The following is a 1,230-nucleotide window of genomic DNA, read 5'->3' on the forward strand; positions in this document are numbered from 1 at the left end:
GTGCCCCTCATCGCCGCCCCCCACCCCCCCACCCGGGGCTTGGCACAGCACCGTGTGGCCACTCGCCCCCCCACAGCCCCCCTCTTTTCCCCCTCACCCCGCACCGCTTCTCCTGCCGGCCCCAGCTGATGCAATCCCCAAAAACCCCATCATTTCTTTGGGACAAGCAGCACAAACAGGCAGAAGCCAAGGGGGGGCTCTGGTAGCCCCCCCACACAGAGGGGTTTCAGCCCCCCAGGGATAAAAACCATTTGCAAAACCAGTAGGGAAGCACTTTCCCTACTTCTCCCCTGCTGTTCTCCCCCCCCTGAGAAGTTTGCCAGCCCGGGCAAAAGTTTTCAAAGAGTTTTTCCAAGCTCAAAACCATCCTCTCCCACCTCCCCAAACCATCCTCCTCGAAACCATCCTCCTCCCACAGCTGGGACACGCTCCCCCTCCCATCCCCAAACTTCAGCATCCCCCTCTGACCCTTCCTGGGGGGCTTCCCCCCCTCAACTCACCTCCAGAGCTTGCCCAGGGTTTTGCTGAGCTCGGCGTTGTGGAGATGGGGGTACTGGTCCGCCAGCTTCCTGCGGGCCGCCTGCGCCCACACCATGAAGGCGTTCATGGGCCTCTTGACGTGGGGCTTGTTCTTGCTGGATCCGTTGACCCTCACGGGCATGGGCACCAGGGTCCAGTCGTAGCCCTTGAGCACTTGGCTGACGGCCTCCCTGATGCACACGGGGAACTTGTCCTCGTCGTTCTCCTTCTTCAGGTCGGGGTCCCCCTTGGGGAAGGTGTTTTCTTGGGGTCTGGTGTTTTCCGTGTCCGAGCCGGATCCAGAAGGACAAGGGGACCCGGCGGAATCATCCGACATGGTGGGGCTGGGGGCGTCGGAGATACATTTGTCCTGTTCTTCTGTCATTTTCATGAAGGGGTCTAGGAGATTCATGCGAGAAAGCGGCAGGGGGGGGGGCAGGGGATGAAAAAAATGTAAAAAAAAAAACAACACCAAACTCCTGAAAAAAAAAATCAGGTGGCTAAAGGGCAGGGAAGGGGTTAAAAAAGAGTAAAACTCGGAGAGACGGAGTCTCCACCAGCGCGAAGCTCGGCTGGGGAGCGGGGGGGGGAGAAAAAGTTTGCAAAAGTTTTTATTTTATTATTATTTTTCCCTAACCCCTTTTAAAAAAAAAAAAAAAAGAACCCAAAAAGGGGTGTGGGGAGAAACTTTGCGAGTTGCAGGAGAGAAAA

At 56.7% G+C, this 1,230-nt stretch overlaps 1 protein-coding gene across 1 annotated transcript in view; it reads right to left on the bottom strand.

Moving 5' to 3' along the window:
* Window positions 1-1,183, bottom strand: part of SOX9 (SRY-box 9) — a 4,761-nt gene extending 3,578 nt beyond the window's left edge. The window contains 1 exon segment of the mRNA XM_014952187.1: window positions 284-1,183. Coding sequence (XP_014807673.1) covers window positions 284-931 — 648 coding nt within the window. The 5' untranslated portion in view covers window positions 932-1,183.
* Between the last annotated feature and the right edge of the window lie 47 nt (window positions 1,184-1,230).

Source organism: Calidris pugnax, unplaced genomic scaffold, assembly GCF_001431845.1.
Source record: "Calidris pugnax isolate Ruff unplaced genomic scaffold, ASM143184v1 scaffold206, whole genome shotgun sequence".
Taxonomy (NCBI): domain Eukaryota; kingdom Metazoa; phylum Chordata; class Aves; order Charadriiformes; family Scolopacidae; genus Calidris; species Calidris pugnax.